Raw genomic sequence first — 25828 nt, 5'->3', positions numbered from 1 at the left:
GAAGGTACTATTACTAGAACAATGAAACATACAATGAGTCAGTTCATTCATGAGTAATACATAGTGATGAGAAACAAACATATTACATAGTGATGAGAAACAAACATAATACATAGTGATGAGAAACAAACATAATACACAGTGATGAGAAACAAAACATACAAGTTAGACAGAGAAAGAACACACAATACAGCTAGCACATACATATACATATACATATACATATACATATACATATACATTACATACAGTTATGTGAGCCACTTAACGGGGGACATGGCACTACCTGTCATGACCCGTTTTGTATCCAGAATCACCTTAATTGGGGAGCGTATGAGTTTGTGTATAGATCTATACTGGATTGACTATCCTACACCTTGTTGCTCGCTACAGTGGGACTTGCAAGTCTACGGGTGCCAAACGTCATTTCTTACGACGTCTTACATCGTCGTTTTACTATAGAGTCGGTAGCAGGATACAGGCCGATCACATGGTACTTTAAATAACAAATAGTTTAAAGTAATTAGTACAGCAGTAGTTACTTAATACAACACTACAGTACTATTTCATTTCCCCTTTACATTTACTTTGTGATATTCACATAATAAACAATAATGTAAGAACTATATTTTTGGTTAATAATAGTCAGATTTGGGAAAATACACACTCTTACAAGAGACACACACACAGATACTAGATGCCTTGGTAGAAGGCTACTTTTAGTAGGAAACATAGGGTTTTCTAGGAGAGTTCAAACAATTACAAACTTTTACAAAACTTATACATACAGACTTACAAACACTTTCATACAAATACAGACACTTATATACTTATGATCTCACCAGCTTTAAAGCTGATAAACTCTTTCAAAATAACTTGTATTCTCAGGTCACCAGTAGACAGGTACCGGTGCCAGGTTCTGAGAAGATGGAGCTCGTTCAAGACTCATCTTTTATTTTTTATGTATATTTTTGGTGTCTATATAACTTGACAGAACACACTTGTATGAAATTATATTATTAATGCAATGGATGATGTTGTTTCTTGTTTACTACTTTGCATTGTTGTGATACTGAACATGACGTCCTCCACCCCCGAACGTTTCCGCCGTTCCGGTTTTGGGGTGTGACACCTGTTAGCTACATTGGATTTCATGTATATAAATAAGCACCATTATATAGAAACATATACATTTTCCTCATGTCACCATATATTTATCTATTGTCTCTTATAATAAAAAGTATCATAATGTTAATCTGTAAACGTGGCTGATAATGACATATGACCACAGTGTTCAAGTGTGGCTAATAATTGTCACATTTGGTATAATTAAATGTGGTTAAAGTTTTGATTATCTATACAATGGCCACACAAACTAATTTAAATGTATCAAAAACAGTCTCTAAATTTTTTTAGTGACCTTTCGCCATACTTTTAATAAAATGTGTGACAGGTCGTTTTTTGAAAAGTGTGACTATAGGTCATTTTGGTACTAGTGATCTTAATGATTGTGGAGCTATACCACAATTGATCCTGGAAGAACATCTTAATATAATTGTATGACTAAGAAAAGGAATCGAAAATTTGTGAAAATGGGTATATCATAGATGAATTATACTTTGTTCCAATCAAGTTTTAGAGTCATTCTCTAGTAACTACAAATCGTATCTTGAAACTCTCTTCAAACTAAGAAGTTTGAAAACACCTCGAAATATATGGAGTTAAAATGTTTCTTACTCTAGCACATATAAAATTGGAGTTGTGATGTTCTCGTTAATCAAGAAACAAAGGATAAACTGAGACCTATTCTATGAGGTGTTTTCTTGTCGGGAATCCACATGAACTTTGAATATTTGTTTTAGTTCGTCAATGAATGTTCCTTGAGTGAAAACTCATATGTCAAGAAGTTGGTGGGAGTTGTATTGATCTTAAGAGTTTCAAGAGTCAACCGACAATAAACCTTTTAGTTATCATTAGCACATGACCTAAGGTTGATGACCAGTCGTGTTTGGTTGAGACATTCTTATTTCAATGCACCTTCTAGTTGAGTTGGCAATACCTATGAGTTCTATGTTTTCATTTAACTACAAATACAAGAGCTCGTTGGTCAGTGAAAGTACATTGATCAAAGTGCGTGAGCTGCTAACAACATGGAAGCATTGGTAGGCCCTTTAGCCACCAGAGAAACAGAAATTTAGAATTGTGAAGTTTAGTCCATGATGGAAAGCTAAATTTGGTTTTGGTTTTGTCTTAAACCTTATCTTATGATTGTTGGTTGCAAATGATAGATTCATATGGATGGGAACGTATGCACCTTGAAATCTATGTGGTAAAGAAAATGATTATGAGGAATCACTTGTGCTAGTAGATTTTAAAGATCTGATAAATATCAACATGGGTATTGGTTGTATTAATTGCATTCTCAAATTCACAATATGATTACGACATCTCTCTTCATATTTTGAATTGTGAGGAATGGCAAGTAATTGTTTGAACTTTCAAAGACTTATAGTTATGAAAGGGTTTAAATACACACATATGATATCCAATGAAGGTGTAGAAGCTTAGGAAGTCTAGTTGGAGACTTATCAAAGCATCGCGTAACAAAAAATATCTACTTTAGTAAGTAAGTCAACAGTGTTGATTTCTAGAAGTCCAATTGATTTCTTGGTACATGTCAAAGCTAGTGGAAGCATAATTGTTATGCTAGTAATTCATGTTGACAATATTGTTCGTATGGAACAATGTTTCAAATTTGCAAATTGCACAGTTTGGGAATTGTTCTGCTATATGTATATTTAAGGGAGAGGACACTCATACTTTGTTTCGAATCTAAAGGATTAGATTGTATAGAACTTAGTCATAGACATCTGTGAATATCATGTTGAAATGGTTCAACATAGGAAATTCCATATATGAAAATATTATAGCAAGAGATTGAACAGATATCAGATATAATGAATCAAGTTCCATATGCTTCGGATATAGGATCGATTACATATTTTGTAATATTCACTTATTATGATTTTACCAAATGCCTTGAGCATTGAGAGGGAAAGGATTAGAATTTTTGTGTGATTAGAGTTGATAAACAACTGTCAAGAACATTTTGAGGTTTACTGAAGATTGGTTACTTGTGGGTTGTTAGAAGTATGGTATTAATTTGGATGGACCATAGTGACATGATTCTGGATTAAGATGATTCTTGATAAGAATTGATAGACATATGGGAATATGGAAATGCTTCCGTAATGGGGGTTTATTATTAAATCTACATGTGAGTTGGAAACTTTAATGCAAGAAAAGTATTCAAGGAGTGTACCTTGAACTTGAACTTTCATTATCATGGAATTGCCTCTAGTAACAAAGTTCCAATGGTAAATTTTGTAATATCGTTGGCTCAGTCTCTGTGAATTTGAAGCCTCGGCATCACAGAAGGTCAATGCATGTAAGGTTGGAATTCCAATACATTTTAGACTGTGACAAGAATTTGGAATTGTGAAATGCGCATCTTTGGAATAGTTTCCAATCGATCTGCTCACAAAGGAAAGACCAGAGAGAGACTTAGTATGCATATTTATAACATGGCATCACTGGAGTTATTTAATTCAAGTGGTTAGCTGATTACTCAAAAAATTATACAATGAATAAAGTCTTAATTATAATGGTGATTAAATAATAAGAGTTTTATTTATATTCAATAATTTTTGAGACCATAGTTAATTAGTTTATTATTGTGTTTCACTTTGCATGTTTTACTTCCTGAATAATTCAATTATTCGAAATTCCACAGTTGCTCATATTTTTGGAAATAAGTAGTGAATTAAGACTGTCATGAATTGAATTGTAGATTGTCTTTGGAGATTAGACATTGCAGTAAGATTTCTGCAATGTTCATGAGTACTTAGAAAATGGAGATTTAAGTATTGGATAAACCCACACTCAGAGAATTACTTCATGGAATTTATCACGAGTAATTCTGAGACAATAATATCTTATGATGTTGAAACGGAGATATACGAGTTGTAATTTACAAATCGGTTGTACATTGGTAATGCATAAACACATCAGTAACTTGATATTATAAAATGTATTGTCATGCATAATTTGTTGAGTAAAAGATGCAAGCATATGAGTCAAAGTTTATTCGTTCGGTTTTCCCTAACCGGAAAAGCGATATCTTTGGGCCCCTCGGTGATTTAGTGTTGACTTGTAGTGTTGGGCCCAGCCAGGACAAAATTGACGTGTTCAATTAGAAGCCCTATATCATCACAAATCATAAACCGGCAAAACACAGTCTTTAACAATGAGATTGATTATATTCCATGTCTCATGTCCGAATGATATCTAGCTGAACGGAGGATTATATGATCACTTATCTTAGGACACATAACTAATTGGGTCAGAGTTAGGCACCAGCTTTTGGAAGCTACAATTTGCTGATCGATTCAGAAGTTGTACTGGAAATTATAGTTAAAGAATTATCCAAGTGGGAGAATGTTGGATTAGGTGTCTAAGCCCATAACTAAAATTGGTATATACTTGAATTAATAGTGGCACAGTCCTTTTGGGTTGCCCTCAAACGTACTAATTAGACAGGATGATTTTTAGAGAGAGAGAGAAATTAATTTATTATGTGAATAATAAATTAAATAAACGGTTTATTAATGTGTTATGAAAATAATATATTAATTAGAAATCATATTATTTAATTAATAATTAATCAGAAATTAATTTGAATTAATTTTGGGATTAATTAAAAGTATAGGGATTGTTTGGTTAATTATTGATAGTTGAGAAAGAAAGGCTCTAGAACCTCATGGAATGAGGTGGACGAAAATATTTAGGGTAAGCCTAGGAGATTTCGTCCAAGGCCCCTTGGATAAGGGGATTGGGCTGCTTGGTCACCAAGCAAAGGAATCTAGGGTTTATCCCTTAAACCCTAGCTTTAGCACCAAGTTTCCTCAACTATTTAAGGAACCTCCTAGCCTTGTGTTTCGTCTCATGCCTTCCATCCACAAGCCTTGGAAGAAAATCCCTCTCTTCTCTCCTAATTCATTCTCTTACTAGCTTAGGTGTGATTCCATTATAGGCACGACACTTGTGGTGCTTGCTTCCAAGAGATCTTCAAATGGAATTTCTAGTTATTTGCTATAACAACTAAAAGGTATGTAATCTTAAAACCCTCTCTTCTGTTTTTGAAAGTATCCTAGGGTTTCTAGGGTTCTTTCTGATGTTCTTAGTTATAGGTTGAATAGAGAAAACATAGATCCTATTTAGGTTGCATGCAAACTTAAGGGTTTTATTTTTGTTTGTTTACCTAAATTCCATCAGTTCTGCTTCTGAGAGCCTATGTATGAGGATTTCGATTGATTCGTCATTGTTGGATTGGAGTAGGGAGGCTCAGGCTGAGGGACTCAAGAAGGAGAATTGGAAATAGGAGAGACTTAGGGGTGAGATTGACAAATTCACTGCTGACAGTAGTAGATTATTGACCCGGTATGGACGGGTTTGGGTGCCAGACTTTTGTGGGATCAGGCAGACTGTGTTGGAAGAGGCGCACAAGTCCAAGTTTTCGATACACCCTGGAGCCACCAAGATGTATCTGGACTTGAGACTTAGTTACTGGTGGTTGTGCATGAAGAGAGAGAGATAACCTGGTATGTTGAGAGGTGCTTGACCTATCAGATGGTCAAGGCCGAGCACCGGAGACCGCATGGCATGCTTCAGCCTTTGGAGGTTCTCATGTAGAAATAGGAACAAACAATTATGGATTTCATCACCAAATTACCACTTACGACTATGGGATTTGATGTGATTTGGGTGATAGTGGATCGGCTGACCAAGAGTACCCACCTCTTAGCCATCAGTGAGATCTCGTCGGCCGAGAAATTGGTTGATGCTTATGTGCGCGAGATTGTCACTCGGCATGGTATTTCGGTTTCTATTATTTCTGACAGGATGTTCAGTTTACTTCACGGTTTTGGCAAAGGTTCCACAAGGAACTGGGAACGAGGTTGCATTTTAGCACCTCTTATCATCCGCAGATGGATAGTCGTAGTGAGCAGGCTATTCAGCCACTCAAGGATATGTTGTGAGCGTGTGTGATTGATTTCGGTGGGAGTTAGGAATCTTACCTTCCCCTAACTGAGTTTGCTTACAACAACAGCTGTCACACCAGCATTGGTGCACCGCCATTTAAGCTCCTCTATTGGAGAAAGTTTTGTAACCCCAGTGTATTAGGGAGAGATTGGTCACAAGGTCATGGGAACGACTGAGGTAGTCCTTCAGATGACAGAGCTTATTCAGCAGATCAGACAGAGATTGCAGACAGCTCAGATTCCATAGAAAAGTTATGCTAACAGGCGTCGATCAGAGTTGGAGTTTCAGGTTGGAGACATGGTGCTACTGAAGGTATCACCCTGGAAGGGTGTAATATGCTTCAGGAAGAGGGGAAAGTCAGGGCCCCAATATATTGGGCCATTTCGGGTGATTGTCAGGGTTTGCAAGGTAGCTTACAGGCTGGATTTTCCTAAGGAGCTCGGTTAGATCCACAATACTTTCCACGTTTCGCAGCTTCGGAAATGTGTAGCTGATGATTCAGCAATTGTCCCTTTGGAGGATATTTAGTTGGATGATCGCCTACATTATGTTGAGATACTGGTGACAGTTTTGGATAGGAAGACGAAGACCCTACACAACAAGGAGGTACCTTTGGTAAAGGTCCAGTGGCAGCATCGGAAGGGTTCCGAGTGGACATGGGAACCTGAGGCAGAGATGCGTGACCATTTCCCTGAGTTATTCGTAGTTGAGGACTTCGAGGAATAACTCTGATTCAAGTGGGGGAGAATTCTAACAACCGTTTCATGTACAAATTCAATTTTCAAATGGAAATATTGTTCTGGGTGGCCACAAAGTGGTGGAGCCTCACCACGGCGTGGCATTATCTTTGGTGTCGTGGGTTTTCATGAACCACCACGGCCTGGCAGCCAGTTTTGGTGAAACCCTTATCCTTTGGACTTTGAGCCCTATTTAAAGGACATTATGGATAGGGTTTCGAGGTCAGTCAACCTCCATCACCTTCTCAAGCACAAAAACCCTAACCCTAGCCTCCATCACTCTTGAAATTTCATTCTTCATACTTTGTTGGGATTTCTGAAGGAGAATAAGCCATTGGTGAGGATTATTATCTTGTAAGCAACATATTCATCTTCTAGCTTCTCTTTTGGACATGAGTGGGTGTTCAAGAGACAATCTTTTCTTTGCTAGCTTGTTAGATCTTGGATTTGGCTCCTTTTCTTCATGTTTGGTCGGTTTTGGAAGATGAGATCTCATAAATCTTGCAACTTTATGAATCTCTAGGCCACTTGGAGCATTTAACTCTTTGGATCTGAAGTAGACTTGAGTTTTGAGGCCATGCATGGAATCTTGGCCCTTTTTGCCCTTGTTTTTCCCTAAAAATGGAAAGGACATGCATTGGACATGCTTGTCCCTAAAGCTATGATTTTTATGGTCCAGAAGGTGTTAGAAACACTTCTGGAAACTTTGGAGAAGTAAAACTAAGGATCAAGTGCTTAATGAGTGGTATGTGCTTTATGCTTCCATTAAGAGCTTAGGGCTTTGGATCTTGACTTATTAGCAAGGTTTAAAGGATAAAGTTGGAAACTTTATCCACCTAGGTTATGGTTTGGACCTATTTGTAGCTTGGGAACTCCTTGAATTGGCTGGAAATCAGCTTAAGGAATTAAGTCATTCTTACTGATCCCCAGGGCATGGTGGAGCCTCACCACGACGTTGTGGTTGGGTTGAGCATGCCTGTTTTTAGGAATTATGACCACAGCTTGGCTATTGATGGCCACGATGTGGCGGTCAGCTGTAGGTTGACTTTAACCGTTGACTTTGACCCAAGTTTGACTTAGGGGTGTTTTGGGTATTTTGATTAGTAGTTGAACTTAAGTGATTGTGATTGTATAGATGGTTGATAGAGTCAACATTTGGAGCAGTGATCTGTGTAGCTATTTCTTCAGACCAAGAGATGAGTTTTCCTCATTATACTTGCAGGTCAAATGCACCAATGTTAGCCTACTAGGTTATGTATCCTGGTGTATAGGATGGTGTTATGCTAGTTATATGGTTGATTAGTAGACTTGTATGATTATCTTTATTTGTTGGATATGTGTTTATGTTTATCTGTTACATATGTCAACATATTGTGGTTGGGTTGAGGCGGCCGTGCTTTGTGCTGAAGGCCAAGATACTCAGGGCGGTCCGGATAGGCTGTAAGCCCTACGAGGCGATCCAGTTAGGATGAAGGCTCATATTTACATGCTATTGTTTGTTATGTTGTGTGATGGTACTTTGGGGGAACTCACTAAGATTTGGCTTACAGTTTTAGTTTATTGTTTCAGGTAATTCAGAGGATTCTGGGAAAGCAAAGGCGTGATCGTGCACATCTTCCTGTTTTTATGACATTGGATCTTGGATACTCTAATTTTGATTAATACTTTTGAAACAATGGTTTTTGTATACACTTTATGGTTAATGGGTTGTTTATAAAAAGTTCATATTTATTGTGATTTCTGGGATGTTACACAAGAACATCTAGTGTAAAACTCAAGGAATCATTATATAGGCTGAACGAGCTTCGTGTCAATGTTATCTAAAGTTAGGCGGAGTCATAAAGAGGAACGACCTCATTAAGAATCAGGTAGGTCAAAGTACATACCTTAAGATGTGTGGGAGAAAACTTATAATGCTCGTTGTATATATATATATATATATATATATATATATATATATATATATATATATATATATATATATATATATATAGATGACATTCTATTAGCAAGTAATAACATTGATATGTTGCATTAAAATATTTGGTAGCATATCACCTCGATATGAAAGTTCTTGTTGAAACCTCATACAATCAAGATAGAACTCAAAGGACTTTAGGATTGTCCCAAAATGGGTATATCAAGTGTGTGGTAAATCAATACAACATGCAACAATGCTTTTCTTTAGTTGATTATGTAGTCAAGGGTTCTCAGTTTATTTCGGTGACTGAAAAAGAGGTAAAATGAGATCAAAAGTTAATATCTTATACTTCAGTAGTTAGAAGCTTTATGTATGCCTAATTTTATATTCCTCTCGAAATTGCTTATCTTACTGGAATGGGATCCATTATCAATCAAATCACAGTCTAGATCACTAAAAAATTGCCAAGAAAGTTTTGCAATATTTACATGGGATTACTAATTATAAACTTTCCTATGAAAGAAGTGATATCATTTTTGACTCTGAATTTGCAAAATGCAAAGGTAAATAGTCACTATTGGGATACATAGTTATGCTATCAGTTGGTCAATATTATGAAAGAGCCTTAATCAAAATTTAACGATTGCATCAACTATGATGGCAAGATATGTTGTCACTTTCCATCTAATTTTGTTGAGAAATTTAATTACAAGACTCATTAATGTAAGTTTCATTTTAAGGTCGTGAATGGAAACTTTATTGTTATAACCTTTCCTCTATAAGCTTTTTACTAGCACTAATTAAATTGGAGTGGGGCTTTACCATCCATATAAAATACTTGTTCGTCTGAGAGCATATGGAGGAGAATGATGTTTGTATCAAGCACATCAACATGTATAATATGCTAGCGGATCCAATAACGAAAGGTCTACCACCCAAAACATTTTATTATGTCGTCGATATGGGTTTGAGAGTAGGCTTATTATAATATAATTCTAGCATAGTGTTTTGATGGAACTTTTAATTTTTATTTTTATTATTCAAGTACTTAATTATTAGTCATACATAATATGCAATTTATCTATATTAATAACTTGTGCACATTTACTTTTTATATAGACAAATGTACGACATTACCACTTACATATAATGTCATTTGGCTTAAATTAGTCATAACTTTCATATGAATCACTAAAGTATAATTGGTGGGGGTCTCTTGTCTAAAAATGACATGTTAGGTTGTACTTTTCTGCTTTTAGTAATAATATGAGACAGTATGAACTTAACTTAGCCAAAGAAATAATAAATACATACATACAAATAGTCATTTGACTAAGTGGGAGAATGCTAGAAAATAACATGTTAATCTGGCCATCAGACTACTTTGTAATGTTTTATGTGTTGGGTACAGTTACATTACATACCATAATATTTTCCATATGATATATTAGGTCCTAGGATTCATTATGTGTAGTATGATGGATATGACATTTGTCCATAAATTGATGGACAAAATATGAGTGGTTATAATACTCTCCCATAAGGTGTAGTTAATCAATTCAACACACATTTAAGAGAGGATATGAAGAGATTAACTTTTCTTCTCTTTCAAATCCTAAAACCTCACTATATAAGCACCATAACTATGTGTAATTCTATACATTAGAATTCATGACTAAGACATCATTACCGGAAGTGAAGGAATCGTAATATGAAGTCATTATCTTCAACATCAATTGGATATCATCTTCTTCAAGTAAGTATTCTTCAATTAATCTAGGGTTCTTCATGTATATACATAAATTAATCTTTGATCATGCCTCAACTACAACAATGCATTCATGGATTCAGTGTGGTCTTGACTTGATGGAACTTATTCATTGTTGTCGTACAAAGGATTATTGTCTCGTAAACCTGTATTCACCATGTGTGTTGTGTTGAGATTGTTATTATTCTATTCCTTTAGATCCATGTACCAATCTGGATAGCCATTCAATTTGAAACATACATCTCTTCGATGTCCACTGATTTTTGCAAAAATTGAAATATTTATCTCCATTAATTTTGTTCTTGTAATCAGATTTAGGCTTGTATGAGAACTATCTTTTCTCATTTTTATTTTTATTGGATGATGTTTTCACAAGCATAGCCGATTCAGATGGAACTAAAAATTCATCTAAATCTCTTTTGTTTCTCCACACTCAATACCATAGAATACGCTTTGTGAATAGAATGAAGAGGATCAAGAACTAAGATTTGATTTCTTAGAGTATCATATGTGTCATTCAATCCCATCATGGACTAAAAAAGTCAAGTAGATTATGTAAAATTTGACATAGACTTTGCAGATCCACAATTACACATACGTAATTGCATAAGACAACTCAATTGATCCTATAGTTGTTTGAGTTTTGTATATTATTTTGAGATAAAAGAATCGCCTTAATGAATTGATTCAATTTGTCTTTGTAGTGATAAATGAGAGGACCATTGCTTTCTGAGAAATGTTCTTCGAGCTCGAACCATAAATCACGAGCAGTAGTAGCGAAGATAAACACTCCAACAATCTCCTTCGAGATTGCATTTAACAACCAGGATCGGGCCATACAATCATTGTTGGTCCAATCATCAAGCTCATTCCCTTTAGATTCAGGCTTCTTGAAGATCCATCAATGAATCTGACCTTCTTCTTTGCTCCAAAAGCAATTTGAATCGAATATTTCCATTGCATGTAGTTCTCATTCCCAGTGAAATGAGAAGAAACCAAAAACATATTCAGATCATTGTTTTTGGAATTAGGTGCAGAATTATTGCAAGAAGAAAATGAATGATTAACATTTTGATCTATAATCGGGCTTGAGTTCTTAATTACAGAAGTACTGGATCAATGTTCTAATACCATTCAAATAAATATAAATGATAAATAACAAAGTATAACAACATATGTATGAGAGAGAATAGAAAACTCAATTCATGTAATGAGATCGGTAATATGTTTATTCAATATATATATATATATATATATATATATATATATATATATATATATATATATATATATATATATATATATATATATATATAGAGAGAGAGAGAGAGAGAGAAAGAGTGTGTGAGAGAGAGAGAGAGAGCTAGGTTCAAATGTGGATTGTGTCACACCCCCAGCCATCGGCGGAAACACCGGGTGGTGTAACATCATTCTTCGTATCACAATTATATAACATACATTGAACAGTACTAAAGAAAATACATACCTTTATTGATAACTGAAAGTTACATAACTGTTTTTCTAGGACCTATTACATAATATCCGACTATGGCATACTTCTTAATGAACATAAAGGTAATAGTAAACTTCTTCTGTTTGAATACATACCAGCTTTTCAAGTTCCTGAAAACACATGCATTTTAAAATACGTCAACATAAAGTTGGTGAGTCCACAGGTTTTGACTCCATAAAATAATACATTTTTCCACGTTTAAAAGTATAGTTTTGAAAGTATCATTTTGACTCTCCAACATTTAGTAGGTATGTTAGGTATAATAGTTTACTTATCAATTAAGTGTTATACCTAATCATTTCTTAAACCTAAGGTATAAGTAGGGGGAACTTATACTTAACATTAATACTTGTATACAACAAAGTATAATGTTTCTAACGATTTGCTACCATGAGCCTGTAACCGTTGCTATGACATAATACCTCTGATAGAACACACTCATGATTTACCATGAGAAACAAACACACTCATGATTTACCATGAGAAACAACACCGTACGCTTCATCGACGCCGGAACAATAACAAATAAAAGGATAGTTCATCACTCGCTTTTGGTTGACTGTAGCTAACAGTCACAAGTGGGGTGGTCAACCCGTATACTAATTATACACGAATTCCTCGCTCACATGGGATTAACGGTTACAGTTCAGAGGATTTCCGCTAAGATCCCCAATCTTAGTTGATGAATACAATTACTCATGTAGACTTCGACGGCTTCCTATAGCTCTAACAACAAAAGCATTTTCATGTCTAAAACCCTAAGTCACTAGACTATGCTTTTAAACATTACTCCTAACTTCATAACATTTAGGCAGTATAACAGCTATATCTTGAAGTAAAACCACGTTTTATTTTGACCTAAAACCAATAATAACAACATATAATGTTCCTAGTTTTATCTTGACATAAAACTATCAATAACAATACTAAGTTTTATCTTAACATAAAACTAACAATAACAACATACTTTATAACTTAACATATAGAACTTCCGAATATAACTTCGGAACTATATCGCACACAACATATATATAGAATCCTAAGTATAACTCAAGATCTACATTAGTAAAATAACATGCCGACAGGTTGATAATAGTTGTATATATATTCAAAATATTATATTTAGAACAACTATACCCGGCTAATATAACTATATACTATCATATAGACATAATAATAATGTATATATAATATTTAGCATGCGTTTTCCCCCGAAATATTAGAAAGTGGGGCCGTGAAACTCACCCTAGTAGCGTGATTTTATGTAATCTAAGCAGAAACGGTCAGCGTACAAGGTCGTCGGGGCTCGGGATGCAAGAGGGCTTCAACAAATGAGAGAGGAGAAAGAAGTTTTGGTGTAAGAATGGCTGAAGTCGGACCTGCTATTTATAGTAGGGATTTTGCACCCCCAATTCGTGGGTTTTGGACCCCCACGTCGTGACTTAGGATCTTATCCTCGTAGACTTGCCATTTGCGTTCCTAGCTTCGGAAGGTGTCATAATTCCAGTTTCACGTCGTGAATTTGATATCCACGTCGTGAGGATTGAACTTATCCCCTTCGTAGCCTCGTCACGCATCTTCTAGATCCGAAAATGTGTCCTGGACTACTTTCACGTCGTGAATTTAAGGTTCACGTCGTGAATCCAGACAATTAGGGTTTCCTGCCACGTGTCATGTTCTCAGACAGCTGCAACTTCGGAAGGTCCTAACTTTTGCATACGAACTCTGTTTTTGACGTTCTTTATATCCACGCGTAGGTATTTACAAGTACTACAACTCTATTTTAGACTCCAATAGCTAATTCTAATTCTATTTTAAATTTCTTTTATTATAGAGATTTATAGTATTCGGTTTATCATAACTTCTTCATGCGAAGTCAGATTCAGACATTCTCTATATTTTTGGAATCGTATGGACGTATACTTTGAGTTGTATCATAAAGAAGGTTCATATTTGTATTAGAATTTATCATGAACTACATAACACTCTTATCACATTAATAGTTTAACAAAAGCACATTGCATGATTGGCATAATCACATGTGATTGTCTATCGACCTATTTTGACTAGTGTTACATTCTCCCCCCGTTAGAATAATTTCGTCCCGAAATTTATCTTATGGATGGGGTTTTATCAAACAGTTGGGGGTATTTTTCTTTCATCTGATCTTCACGTTCCCAAGTAAATTCAGGTCCTCATAAAGAGTTCCATCGAACTTTCACTATGGGAATACGACTTTGCTTTAATCGTTTGACTTCTCGATCCGTGATCTCAACAGGTTCTTCTACAAAGTTGAGTTTCGTATTGACTTGTATCTCTTCGAGAGGTATAACAAGAGTGTCATCGGAAAGACATCTTTTGAGATTTGATACGTGAAAAACATCGTGCACATTACTTAGCTCCTGAGGCAACTTGAGTTGGTATGCGACAGAACCAATTCTTGCTAGAATTTCAAAAGGTCTTATATACCGTGGTTTAGTTTGCCTCGTTTCCCGAATCGAATTACGCCTTTCCAAGGAGAGATCTTCAACATTACTTTATCTCCAACTTGGAATTCTAAAGGCTTACGTCTTATGTCAGCATAACTCTTTTGACGATCACGTGCAGCCTTTAATCGATCCTTAATTTTCACGATCTTTTCAGTTGTCTCATGGATTATTTCTGGTCCAGTAGGTAAGGTATCGCCTGTACGTTCTTTGGCCATCTGTGTATCTCCAACTTCTGCCCAACATACTGGGGAACGACATTTTTGTCCATAAAGAGCCTCAAACGGTGCAGCCTTGATGCTGGTGTGATGACTATTGTTGTAGGAAAACTCAATTAACGGTAAATAAGTATCCCACACATTTCCAAATTCTATTACACAGGCTCGAAGCATATCTTCTAAAGTCTTAATGGTTCTCTCACTCTGACCATCAGTCTGTGGATGGTAAGCTGTACTCATATCTAGACGTGTTCCTAAGGATTTTTGTAGAGATTGCCAAAATCGTGAAGTGAATCTACTATCTTAGTCAGAAATAATAGAATTTGGAACTCCATGCAATCTGACAATTTCCTTAAGATAAACTCTAGTCAGCTTCTCCATCTTGTCGTTCTCCTTAATTGGTAAGAAATGGGCAGACTTAGTCAATCTATCGACTATTACCCAAATAGTGTCGAACCCACTAGGAGTTTTAGGTAACATAGTGATGAAGTCCATTGATATCTGCTCCCATTTCCATTCAGGTATTTCCGGTTGTTGAAGTAACCTGAAGGCTTTGATGTTCTGCCTTTACTCTAGAACAAGTCAAGCATTTTCTCACATAAGTAGCAATTTATGCCTTCATGTTTGGCCACCAATAATGTACTTTTAAATCTAAGTACATTTTGTCAGAGCCTGGATGCACGGAATATCTGGACTTGTGGGCTTCTTCTAAGACCAAGTCCCTGACTCCACCGAACTTAGGCGTCTAAATTCGATTCATAAAGTGTCGCGTTCCATCATCTTTTTGTATAAGTTGCTTTTCCAATCCTCGCAAAGCTTCGTTCTTGATGTTTTCTTCTTTTAGAGCCTCAAGTTGAGCTTCTCTTATTTGTGCGGTAAAGTTAGAATGGATAGTTATAGTTAATGCTCGTACCCGTCGAGTTTTAATATATTATTTCCGGCTCAAGGCATCTGCTACCACATTTGCCTTTCCGGGATGATAACGAATCTCACATTCGTAATCATTCAACAATTCGACCCATCTTCGTTGTCTCATATTAAGATCTTTTTGGTTGAAGATGTGCTGGAGACTCTTGTGGTCGGTAAAAATAGTACACTTAGTACCGTATAAGTAATGTCTCCAAATTTTTAGTGCAAAAACTACAGCTCCCAATTCAAGATCATGGGTAGTGTCATTATTCTCATGCACCTTAAGTTGTCGTGATGCATAGGCGATAACTTTTCCTCTGTCCCATCTGGAAGGGATAGGATTGGTGCACTACACAACATTTGCTTCAGTTTCTGAAAAGCAGCTTCTTGTTTGTCTTCCCAGTTGAACTTCGTATCCTTCTGGGTTAGTGTTGTAAGCGACTTGGCTATTTTGGAGAAATTCTCTATGAATCTACGGTAATAGCCAGCAAGTCCTAGGAATTGACGCACCTCTGTTGGCGTCTTTGGTGCTTCCCAATTCCTGATTGCTTCAACTTCGGATGGGTCAACATGAATTCCTTCGTTGCTAACTACATGACCTAAAAATTGTACTTCTCTAATCCAAAACTCACATTTGGAGAATTTAGCGTACAAATTTTCTTTTTTTAGTAGTTCCAAGATTATTTGCAGGTATTGACCATGTTCTTCCTTGGTTCGCGAATATATCAATATATCATCGATAAATACGATCACAAATTTATCCAAGTATGGTTTGCAAACACGATTCATGAGATCCATAAATACTGATGGGGCATTGGTCAATCCAAAAGACATAACTAGGAACTCATAATGACCATAACGAGTTCTAAATGCTGTCTTCGGAATGTCGTCTTTTTGTACTCTAAGTTGATGGTATCCTGATCTAAGATCTATCTTTGAGTAGTAGCTGGATCCTTGCAGTTGATCGAATAGATCATCAATTCTTGGAAGCGGATAACGATTCTTGATCGTTAGCTTGTTCAGCTCCCGATAATCAATACACATTCGAAAGGATCCGTCCTTCTTCTTGACAAACAAGATTGGTGCTCCCCAAGGTGAAAAACTTGGTCGGATAAAGCCTTTGTCAAGAAGTTCTTGTAGTTGACTAGACAATTCTTGCATTTCGGATGGAGCCAACCGATAAGGAGATTTCGCTACTGGTGCTGCTCCTGGAATTAAGTCGATTCGAAACTCAACTTGTCGGATGGGAGGTATTCCAGGTAGATCTTCAGGAAACACGTCAGGGAAATCACATACTTGAGGTATGTCCTTGATTTCTTTTATATTTCTCCTCCTATCTACAATGTGGGCTAAGAATGCGCTACATTTCTTATGTAGATATTTCTAGGTCTTAGTACAAGAGATGACTTTGAGGTTCTTCCCAGATTTATCACCATAGATAATCAGGGCTTCGCCGTTTGGTAAGGGTAGTCGTATGGCTTTCTCATGACATAGAATTTCGGCGCGGTGTGAAGATAACCAATACATGCCAATTATGACATCAAAACTACCGATAGGCATTGGTATGAGGTTGACGTGAAAAAGGTAGTTATTAAGAGTTAACAGACAGTTTTCTAAGATTTCATGTGTTCTCTCGGTTTGACCATTAGCGATTTCTACTTCATAGATTTCTTTTAATTTACTAGACTGATGACTTAACAATTTTCTAAATGTCAGAGTTATAAAACTTCTATCTGCCCCAGAGTCGAAGAGTATGGTAGCATATAAATTATCTATGAGAAACGTACCAGATACGACCGAAGGGTACTGGATAGCCTCTCTGCTTCCGATCACAAACGCCCTGCCACGTCCTATGCCTCCTTGACTCCTTAACTTTGGACATTCTTTCTTGATGTGTCCAACCTCTCCACACTCATAACACTTTCTTCCTTCACCACGGCCTGTTCCAGTATTTGTTTGCTGATTGACTGTTACAGGTGTTGCGCTCCTGCAGTAACTAGCAGTATGCCCCTTTTTCTTGCACTTCGTGCTGACAAAACAGTCACCTGGATGATGACGGTTGCACTGATTGCACCATGAAGATTTTGGTTGTGTAGGTACTGCTGTCGTGGCTGCATAATTGGTTGCCACTTCTTGTCTTTTCTCAGATGATTGTTTGGGATTCTTCCTATTAAACTTGCGCTTGTTTATACCAGATTTGGGAGACTCAGCCTTTGAGACCACTTCTGTTCCTTGGATCTCTGTGAGGGTTAGGTGATGAGCTATTCTCTTGGTGCTGTCATAGGTCGTAGGATTTGATGCGATCACCATGCCTTTAATTTGCGATGCTAAACCCCAGATATATCGCTCAATTTTCTTATATTCAGGGGTTACAAGTGTTGGACACATTACTGCAAGATCATTAAATCTAGCGGTATAAGCTTTTATTTCTGAACCCTTCATGGTTAGGGTCCACAATTCTTGTTCCATTTTATGTATCTCCTCCCTAGGACAATACTCCTCCACTAGCATCATTTTTAGCTCCTCCCATTTCATGGAATTTGCAGTATCAATTCCCATTGTATTCACATGGGTGTTCCACCATGTGAGTGCTGCATCAGCGAAAGTACATGCTGCAAATCGTACTTTACAATCATCTGGACAGAAGCTTATTTGAAAGACGGACTCTGTCTTTTCTATCCACCTAGTCAAATTAACTACCCCTTCATTTCCATGAAAGCTTTTTGGCCTATAATTCATAAAATCTTTGTAGGTACACGTTCTAGCGGTCCCTACATGGCCTTCATTTCTAACTCCATCTCTTGTGACATTAGATAGAGCCGCAACAATTCTTTGAGTTATGATTTCTTCCAGATGTGTTGTACCTATTGGGGGGTTTGGTTCTGGTGGTTGTTGTGGTGCTGATGGTTGGTTAGGGTTTAGTCGATTACTCCTTCTAGGCATTTTGTTTTAGTTCCTATTATAAATAATAAGAATTTTATGAAGAATTAGTCATTTACTATATGAGTACTAAATACTTTAATTATTCTTCAAAGTGTAAAACATAATGGATAACACAATGATTACTGTAATATATGCTTCATATTATTACCAGCAGTTACATTAGTTTATTTAGGCTTATAAGAGAAAAGTTTCTATAAACATTGCAAAATTTGCAAGGTTTTCTACATCCTTGCTATAAACTTTCCTCTTTTCGCCTTAACTAGTCTGATTTCTCTTATTTACACAACCACTAGTTTTAGCTTATCTACCAGTAACTTAAGTGATGACCTAGCACGTCAGTGACATTAACCACTTGCTCCTCAAGTTCTTGAGTTCTCTGCTCAAGACTTCCCGTGCGTTCTTCATTTCTTGAGGTTTGATTGTAGAGCTCTAACTCTGCAATCCTTGCATCGTGAGTAATCATGTCGTTATAAGCAAAATTTATACGATGATGGACATCCATCACCGATTCCTGATCTCGCGTCCTTTGTCCTTCTAGCCTTCGTACTCTTCCAGAGAGATGAGTAGCCCTCCCTTCGATAATTTCCATCTTATCTTCAATTTTCACACTTTTCTCAAACAATTGAGATAAAGTGTTAACTTCAGAAGAATGTGGGAGATGTGGTCGAGATGATTGACCAGTCTCATACAGCTTAGCAGCTTTTTCTTCTGCCACCCACCTATCAACGGTTTGTGCAATCCGTGCAGGTTCATCTTGAACTCTATGACTTCCTGAAGATGTCGCCTTCTGATTCTTCTTAATCTTTTGCCATATCAGTATGGATTTACGTGTCGTGCTTTTCATTTTTACTCCTCCTGGAACTTTACGGTAAAGAGTGTTCAGTGGTGGTAAAGATGATGCCACCGATTTTGTCTTCTCCATTGATTCGCTTTCTTCCATTGGTTCACTCTCTTCCCATTCATTGGAGGGTAAAGGTGCTCCATCATCAGAAGGTATTGGATGAAAGGTGGTTGGATTTATAGGGTAGTAAGGATCGCCTACCATCATGGGGAATGAAACTTCCTCTTCTTCATCCGTATCCTCGATGATTATCCATTCTCGTGAATGTGCCATGTCGAATTCCTATACGTTTTGGATCACCAAGAGTTTTAGTCTATCAAATATTACTCCCAAATTAAATAGTTCATATGATCTGATCATAATAAAATGTAGTTGTGCACCTACACCTAATTGTGATAGGATATACGCACATATAAACTTTAGTTGGAATATTTGATCTAAATCCTTGAGATCAAAAACATTCCGGGTATTAAGGTGTATTCTCATCGCGGGTCTGAGTCTTTATATATAACTCTATATTCTTATTTATTGTATTCACGCTTAAACTATTGTTTGTTACTTCAGGTCTATCTGATAAGGCTCCGGCCAGTCAGGACAGTCGAAAGGGCGGGATCATTTTAGCATATAGCCGTTCTGGAATCCAGCAACCCAAATCTACATGTCTATCCTTGTCACCGCTCCCGTAAGTAGTCCTTCAGTAGAATAATTAATAATACTTTTTATTGTAGGCTAAGGGATATACCTAAACCTAATAGAGTAGGCCCTAAACTATAGACGTGCTTTCCTAAGAAAGTAATAGTTCACTATAGTTAATAGCTCTGATACCAATCTCTGTCACACCCCCAGCCATTGGCGGAAACACCGGGTGGTGTAACGACATTCTTCGTATCACAATTATATAACATACATTGAACAGTACTAAAGAAAATACATACCTTTATTGATAACTGAAAGTTACATAACTGTTTTTCTAGGACCTATTACATAATATCCGACTATGGCATACTTCTTAATGAACAGAAAGGTAATAGTAAAACTTCTTCTGTTCGAATACATACCAGCTTTTCAAGTTCCTGAAAACACATGCATTTTAAAATACGTCAACATAAAGTTGGCGAGTCCACAGGTTTTGACTCCATAAAATAATACATTTTTCCACGTTCAAAAGTATAGTTTTGAAAGTATCATTTTGACTCTCCAACATTTAGTAGGTATGTTAGGTATAATAGTTTACTTATCAATTAAGTGTTATACCTAAACATTTCTTAAACCTAAGGTATAAGTAGGGGGAAACTTATACTTAACATTAATACTTGTATACGACAAAGTATAATGTTTCTAACGATTTGCTACCATGAGCCTGTAACCGCTGCTATGACATAATACCTCTGATAGAACACACTCATGATTTACCATGAGAAACAAACACACTCATTATTTACCATGAGAAACAACATCGTATGCTTCATCAACGCCGGAACAATAACAAATAAAAGGATAGTTCATCACTCGCTTTTGGTTGACTGTAGCTAACAGTCACAAGTGGGGTGGTCAACCCGTATACTAATTATACACAACTTCCTCGCTCACACGGGATTAATGGTTACAGTTCAGAGGATTTCCGCTAAGATCCCCAATCTTAGTTGATGAATACAATTACTCATGTAGACTTCGACGGCTTCCTATAGCTCTAACAACAAAAGCATTTTCATGTCTAAAACCCTAAGTCACTAGACTATGCTTTTAAACATTACTCCTAACTTCATAACATTTAGGCAGTATAACAGCTATATCTTGAAGTAAAACCACGTTTTATTTTGACCTAAAACCAATAATAACAACATATAACGTTCCTAGTTTTATCTTGACATAAAACTATCAATAACAATACTAAGTTTTATCTTAACATAAAACTAACAATAACAACATACTTTATAACTTAACATATAGAACTTCCGAATATAACTTCGGAACTATATCGCACACAACATATATATAGAATCCTAAGTAGGGATGAGAGTGGGTCCAAACCTGGACTGGTAGACCCGGACCCGGAAAACCCGGGAACCGGTTAACGAGATTTTTTAGGACCGGAAACCGGACCGGTATATAGGAACCGGTTTCGGTTCGGTTTCGGGTAAGGTACCGGGTAAAGTGGGTCTAGAACCGGAAAACCCGGAAATATCAAAGTGGGTCGAATGGAACCGGGTAAAATGGGTCTAAAACCGAAAAACCCGGGGAACCGGGTAAAGTGGTCGAATGCATGTTTTAAAATTTCACAAAATACAAAAATAAAGCTGAGAAAAAAAAATTCGCAGCTTTGATATCCTAACTTTGGGAGACTATAAACCAATGAATATGAAACCAAAAATGACAAAATTATAGTCTAAAATCATGTACAAACTCTATACTACACTTTGGAAAAAACCGCATGCTATTCCGACTTCAAACGAATTAGATATGCATGTTTTAAATCTATCACAAAATACAAAGAAAGCTGAAAAACATAAAATTTTCAACTTTGATATCCCGACTTTGAGAGACTATAAGTCAATGAATAAACACCCAAAAATAAAAAAATTATAGTCTAAAATCATGTAAAAACTATAAAATACACTCTGGAAAAAACCTCATGCCAATCCGACTTCAAACGAATGAGATATGCATGTTTTAAAACTATCACAGAATATAAAAAAAAACTGAAAAACATAAAATTTCCAGCTTTGATATCCCGACTTTGAGAAACTATAAGTCAATGAATATAAACCCAAAAATGACAAAATTATAGTCTAAAATCATGTACAAACTATAAACTATACTATGGAAAAAACTTCATGCCAATCCGACTTTAAACGAATGAGATATGCATGTTTTAAAACTATCACAGAATACAAAAAAAAGCTTAAAAACATAAAATTTCCAGCTTTGATATCCCGACTTTGAGAGACTATAAGTCGATGAATATAAACCCAAAAATGACAAAATTATAGTCTAAAATCATGTTAAAATTATAAACTATACTATGGAAAAAACCTCAAGCCAATCCGACTTCAAACGAATGAGATATGTATGTTTTAAACTTTTCATAGAAACCGGTTCCGGCCCCTAAAACCGGTTCCGGTTCCAAACACGGTTCCGGTTCTTAAACCCGGTTTACCCAGACCCGAAGGGCCCGAAATCCGGATTACCCGGAACCCGGATAGAGCCATTCTTTAAACCCGGGACCCGGACCGGTTTTACATATTCCGGTTCAAACGGTTCCGGTTCCGGTCCGATTCCAGTTCCAGTCCGGTTTTCCGGTTCTAAATCTCATCCCTAATCCTAAGTATAACTCAAGATCTACATTAGTAAAATAACATGCCGACAGGTTGATAATAGTTTTATATATATTCAAAATATTATATTTAGAACAACTATACCCGGCTAATATAACTATATACTATCATATATACATAATAATAATAATAATGTATATATAATATTTAGCATGCGTTTTCCCCCGAAATATTAGAAAGTGTGGCCGTGAAACTCACCCTAGTAGCGTGATTTTATGTAATCTAAGCAGAAAATGTCAGCGTACAAGGTCGTCGGGGCTCGGGATGCAAGAGGGCTTCAGCAAATGAGAGAGGAGAAAGAAGTTTTGGTGTAAGAATGGCTGAAGTCGGACCTGCTATTTATAGTAGGGATTTTAGACCCCCACGTCGTGGGTTTTGGACCCCCACGTCGTGACTTAGGATCTTATCATCGTAGACTTGCCATTTGCATTCCTAGCTTCGGAAGGTGTCACAATTCCAATTTCACGTCGTGAATTTGATGTCCACGTCGTGAGGATTGAACTTATACCCTTCGTAGCCTCGTCACGCATCTTCTAGATCTGAAAATGTGTCCTGGACTACTTTCACGTCGTGAATTTAAGGTTCACGTCGTGAATCCAGACAATTAGGGTTTCCTGCCACGTGTCATGTTCTCAAACAGCTGCAACTTCGGAAGGTCGTAACTTTTGCATACGAACTCCGTTTTTGACGTTCTTTATATCCACGTGTAGGTATTTACAAGTACTACAACTCTCTTTTAGACTCCAATAGCTAATTCTAAGTCTATTTTAAATTTCTCTTATTATAGAGATTTATATTATTCGGTTTATCATAACTTCTTCATGTGAAGTCAGATTCAGACATTCTCTATATTTTTTGAATCGTATGGACGTATACTTTGAGTTGTATCATAAAGAAGGTTCATATTTGTATTAGAATTTATCATGAACTACATAACACTCTTATCACATTACTAGTTTAACAAAATCACATTGCATGATTGGCATAATCACATGTGATTTTCTATCGACCTATTTTGACTAGTGTTACAGATTGACATCTATTGTGCGGACGTGTGGACAGTGCTATTCTGTGAGAATGACAAAGATAATATGTTGTTTGATAATGTGAATACGTTCAATGTTACATACCTATTGTCATTATTACGCATTCACACTAATTAAATCATCTAAAAGGTTATTATAGACTTGTTTTTTTATTATTCACATTCTGTCAGAATGTTTATTGAGTCGTATTTTATAAAAATGAAAATGAGTGAAAAACGATTCGTAAGAACAAAAATGAATAAAAATTAATGAGAATGCATGAAAATGACAATAGTCGTGTGAGGTTGAACGTACTCACATTACTAAACAACTTATTCTCTTAGTAATTCTCATAGAATAGCACTGTCAACACGCACGCACAATAGTTGTTCATCCACATTATAACCTAGCCCTATATATATATATATATATATATATATATATATATATATATATATATATATATATATATATATATATAGGGTGCGGTTCCTGTGATGACTCCTTTTAAAGTGAGAACTCGTAAGGACACCTTAAAAAATTGAAAAAAAATCAAAAAAAAAATACAAATCATAAAATCGAGCATAGATCTATGTCCGGGAGAAAAAAAATTGGAAAAAAAAATTTGCATCATTAAAATTGATCCATGATTCAATTTTAAATTTTTATTTTGCATCATTATGATCCATGATTCAATTTTAATGATCCAAAAAAAAAATTTCCAAATTTTTTTCTCCTGGACATAGATCTATGCTCGATTTTATTATTTGTATTTTTTTTAGATTTTTTTTCAATTTTTTTAAGGTGTTCTCACGAGTACTCACTTTAAAATAAGTCATCACCGGATCCTATATATATATATATATATATATATATATATATATATATATATATATATATATTCGGGGTTGCGGGTTCTAATAACGACGTCAACGTTCTCGATCAATCACCAATATTTGACGATCTTTTGTCAGGAAAAGCCCCGGATGCTCCTTTCACAGTGAATGGAAATGAATATAAGTTTGGGTATTACCTTACAGACGGAATATATCCACAATATTCCAAGTTTGTGAAGGCGTTTCGACACCCAATAGATCCAAGGGACAAATATTTCAAGAGACGACAAGAAGGAGCACGTAAGGACGTTGAACGTGCTTTTGGGGTTTTGAAATCAAAATGGCACATAGTTGAACATGCGGCGAGACCTTATGAGTTAGATACTCTACGATATATCATGTATGCATGTATCATAATGCATAACATGGTTGTCGAAGATAAAGGACGCGATATTGCAACGTATTCGCCTACGGAGCCAAGATATGTGCAATTTCAGCCGGGGACATCGGAATATTTACATAGAGTGGTTGATATTCAAGATCAGCGAAAACACAAGCAACTCCGTGAAGACTTGGCGGGTTACATTTATGTTGGTCACGAAGATGAAGATGAATAGTTTTAGGCCAAAAAATGTAGGTTTATCATCTTTTTTTTTCTGGCTTTTTAGGTTTTTAAATGTTTTTGTGTTTTGTTGTAATTTTTTTAATGTTGTTTTTAATTTAAGTTTTATTAAAATTTTATTTTTACTTTTCAAATATAAATAAATAAAAAAAACAAATTCGAAATATAGAAAAATAAACATAAAAAAAAATAAAAAATAAAATAGAAAATAATTGGTGTTATCACATTTATTAGATGTTGCCCATTTCCACATTGGGTGTTATAACACCAAATTGTGACTAGGATGATGAGGTGGACAATTTGGGTGTGATAACATGTAATAACATGTTGCCCACACCTAGTAATTTAACTGAATAAATACAAATAGTAGTGTACACGTGTAATCTTGATATCCTCCCCCCAAGATGAAACTCGGTGAATGTCATTAAAGTTCATCTTGGACAAAATAAAATTGAACTGTGGTGCATAATCCTTTTGTAAAAAGATGAGTTATGTGTTGATTTGTTGGAATATGCTTTGGTAATACTAATTATTTCACATGAGGTCTAAGCGTATTTGCCAAATTTATACAT

At 35.9% G+C, this 25828-nt stretch overlaps 1 protein-coding gene across 1 annotated transcript; it reads left to right on the top strand.

The window, feature by feature from the left end:
- The first annotated feature begins 7772 nt into the window (after positions 1-7772).
- Positions 7773-25251, top strand: LOC145130928 (uncharacterized). Its single transcript, XM_079065679.1, has 2 exons — positions 7773-7908; positions 24773-25251. The coding sequence occupies exons 1-2, from the start codon at positions 7773-7775 to the stop codon at positions 25249-25251; spliced, it is 615 nt and encodes a 204-aa protein (XP_078921805.1).
- Positions 25252-25828: the final 577 nt, after the last annotated feature.

This window comes from Lactuca virosa, chromosome 8 (assembly GCF_052849685.1).
Source record: "Lactuca virosa cultivar CGN04683 chromosome 8, Lactuca_virosa_CGN04683_v6, whole genome shotgun sequence".
NCBI classification, from domain to species: domain Eukaryota; kingdom Viridiplantae; phylum Streptophyta; class Magnoliopsida; order Asterales; family Asteraceae; genus Lactuca; species Lactuca virosa.
Note: the sequence above shows the minus strand (reverse complement) of the source record. Positions and strands in the feature narration are given on the sequence as shown.